Source organism: Morone saxatilis, unplaced genomic scaffold (genome assembly GCF_004916995.1).
Source record: "Morone saxatilis isolate NCDOM2014 unplaced genomic scaffold, NCSU_SB_2.0 Contig1, whole genome shotgun sequence".
NCBI lineage: Eukaryota > Metazoa > Chordata > Actinopteri > Moronidae > Morone > Morone saxatilis.
The window spans coordinates 380,926-384,119 of record NW_023339651.1 but is presented as its reverse complement, the minus strand read 5'-3'; the positions used below and the strand labels follow the sequence as shown (position 1 = coordinate 384,119).

The 3,194-nt window shown below is 42.8% G+C and overlaps 1 protein-coding gene across 1 annotated transcript; it reads left to right on the top strand.

Moving 5' to 3' along the window:
- The first annotated feature begins 602 nt into the window (after positions 1–602).
- Positions 603–1,955, top strand: nog3 (noggin 3). The gene has a single exon (XM_035666249.1). It carries the CDS (start codon positions 915–917, stop codon positions 1,584–1,586), a length of 672 nt encoding a protein of 223 aa, XP_035522142.1. The 5' UTR covers positions 603–914; the 3' UTR covers positions 1,587–1,955.
- The last annotated feature ends 1,239 nt before the right edge of the window (positions 1,956–3,194 follow it).

The following is a 3,194-nucleotide window of genomic DNA, read 5'->3' as shown; positions in this document are numbered from 1 at the left end:
CTGGTCTGGTCTCAGGTCTTCAGGTCTGGTCTCAGGTCTGGTCCGAGGGTCTGGTCTCAGGTCTGGGTCCTCAGGTCATGGTTCCCAGGGTCTGTCTCATACACTGTTGGGGTACTAGGATCCATTGTGGACACAAGTAACCCAAAACAGGAAAACCAGTCCCCAAACCAACAGCTTGAGTCCCGACAGCACAGGACCCCACAGTCTCTCATTAAGGCTCAGAGGAAGAGCGAGTCGTCCACTAACCGGGAAGGGTTGGTGGTTTTTTTCGATTCCCCGGCCTCAATCCAGCTGCATGCTGCAAGTGCCCTCAGAGCAAAAATACTGAACCTACAAACTGAGTGTGTTTGGTGGTGTGTGGGGTGGTTACTGTTTGTTATGTGTGTGTGGTTACGTGTGTTACTGTCGTTGTGTGTTACTGTGTGTTTTACTGGTGGTTACTGTGTGTTACAGTGTGTGTGTTACTGTGTGTGTGTGTGTATGTGTGTACTAATAATCATCATCAGTGTGCACGTGCTTGTGCGTGAGTGTTTTGGCGGGAGGGAGGGAGTTCTCGGGTCAACTTGGAGGGCTGGTCTCTGCGGATCCGGAGCGGGGTTACATCACCGCCCCGCAGCCAGAGGCGGCTTCAGTCGGGCTGCGGGAGGACCAGAGTCAGCAGCAGGATCCGGGGCCAACATGCGGACTGAGAGCAGCGACCTGCGGGGCGCGGAGCGGTCTCACCGGGACCTGCTGCAGGGGTGAGTCCGGCAGGGACCGGGTCCTGGACTGTGTCTCTCTCTCTCTGAGCGGTGCGTCTGCGCGCTCTCGGCTCAGACTCTCAGACGCTCCGAGGGAAACCCCGGGACGCGGCTCTGTCCCCCCTGGCAGGATTATCAGAGTACTCGGACTGTGCCGCACCTGGACCCGCCCTGATGGAGAACCCCTGTTACTTCCTGGCTGTGTTGATGCTCGTTCTGTCTCTGGGCTTCAGGATCGAGGAGGGCATGTGCCAACACTACTATCTCCTCCGACCCATCCCCAGCGACACCCTGCCCATAGTGGACCTAAAGGAGGACCCGGACCCGGTGCTGGACCCTAGGGAGAAGGACCTGAACGAGACGGAGCTCAGGAGCGCCCTGGGCAGCCACTTCGACCCGAACTTCATGTCCGTCTCCCCGCCGGAGGACAAGTACGCGGGGAACGAGGACGTGAGCGAGGCGGACCCGCGGCAGAAGCTTTCCGGAGCGATGCCCAAAGAGATCCGGACCCTGGAGTTCGAGGTCCAGCACGGCAAGAAGCAGAAGCCGAGTAAGAAGCTGCGGAGGCGGCTGCAGCTGTGGCTGTGGTCGTACGCCTTCTGCCCGGTGGTTTACGCGTGGAACGACCTGGGCAGCCGGTTCTGGCCGCGGTACCTGAAGGTGGGCAGCTGCTACAATAAGAGGTCTTGTTCGGTCCCTGAAGGGATGGTCTGCAAACCGGCCAGATCCACTCACCTCACGGTCCTGCGATGGCGCTGCCTGCAGAAGAAGGGGGGTCTGAAGTGCGCCTGGATACCTGTTCAGTACCCGGTTATATCCGAGTGCAAGTGCTCCTGTCACACCTGAGACTCTTAAAGTGTTGGTTTGCATCAAAGTGAGTAAAAATCACTTTAAACCAACTTTTATAAACTTTGTTGTTGAGCAGAGTTCTGCTCTGTGTGAATGTATATTTTCTATAAGGTCAGTATTATTAATATAATCTACTGTATGTGTTCAATGTATCTCGGTTGTATCTGTTTATATTTATAAAGACAGTTGGTTCATAAACACGACTCACTTTTTATTATTCAGCTCCTTTAAACTTTCTGCTGATGCACAAATTACTGTTTTTCCAGAGTGTCCTCGAAGGCAGCACGCAGGGCTCAACATTTACACTGTAAAACAAACAGAGTTAATTTAACTAAAACTGTTCAGCTGATTGTTCAAACTGAGTATTAAAGTATTTGTTGTGAAGGTAACTTTGGTAAATTAAGTTAATTGTACTAATTTCATTCAGTTAATCAAAGTTAAACTCGTGTGAACAGAATTAATCCGAATAAAGTCACTAAAATGTTCATTTATATAAATGTTTCCACTTTATTAAATTATTTGTTTTAATAAAAACAACTGTAACAAACATCGATCTTTACACATCGATCATTAAGAATTAGTGTAGCTTAGCATTATAATGCTAACATTGTTATAAAGATATAAAGTTAAATAAATGAGTCAGTGGAACAAACTGGAATTAAATCAGCTGAATTTAAAATAGTGTAGTTTTATAGGATTAATTGATGTTAATTTATTAAGACGTGTTGTCGGGTTTTACAGTGTAAATGTGTTTATTTCAGTTTATTGATCATCATAAACACAAATAATTGTTATTGATCCCCAAAGTGTAATGATTTGATTGGCAGCCATTTTGAAAATCAATTAAGTTAATTAAGTTTTTTTTTATTATACGTCGGCTTGTTTTACAGGTAATGTAATAAATTAGTTTTAGTGGAAGAAAACTAATAAAGTTTTAACATTCGTATAAAAAAGATAAAGTTAAGTTACTTTATTCACATTTTAAATAAGTCTGGATAAATGCTGCATTAAAGTTAAATTTACTGAATTCAATTGGTCAAATTAACTTAATTTACCAAAGTTACCGTAACAATAAATACTTGAGTTACTTAAATCAAGTATTTTTTTATACTTAAATTGTTTGAGTTGAACTAACTCATCAGGTTTTACAGTGCAGAGACATTTCACATTCACAGTTTACTTTAATCAATACATTAATTTATTTATTATCTCTGTTATATCGGCCTCAGAGCCGGTTGTGATGAATTGGGGGCTCGTCCGGGAATGTTTAAATATTCTATTACAGTAAAAACTGTATTAATATTATTATTTTTTTTATTATTATTATTATTATTGTTGTTATTATTTTATTATTATTATTTAATTTTTATTATTTTTTCATCTGGTATAATTTATTTTATTGTTATTCATTTTTACTATTTTATTATTCTGACTCATTAATATAAAAGCAGGATTTCAGGTTGAAGTTGGTTGGAGCTCATTTTCAACTGTTATGGATCCATCTGCTGATTATTGATACATTCTTTTATTGATTAGTTATTAGTTATTACAATAATTCAAAGGAAAAACAGGAAATCTTCATATTTGTGAAACTGGAACCATGAA

What these genes read in the sequence shown, in the direction of transcription:
- nog3 (XM_035666249.1), top strand. Translation starts at nt 915, where the DNA reads ATGGAGAACCCCTGTTACTTCCTGGCTGTGTTGATGCTCGTTCTGTCT.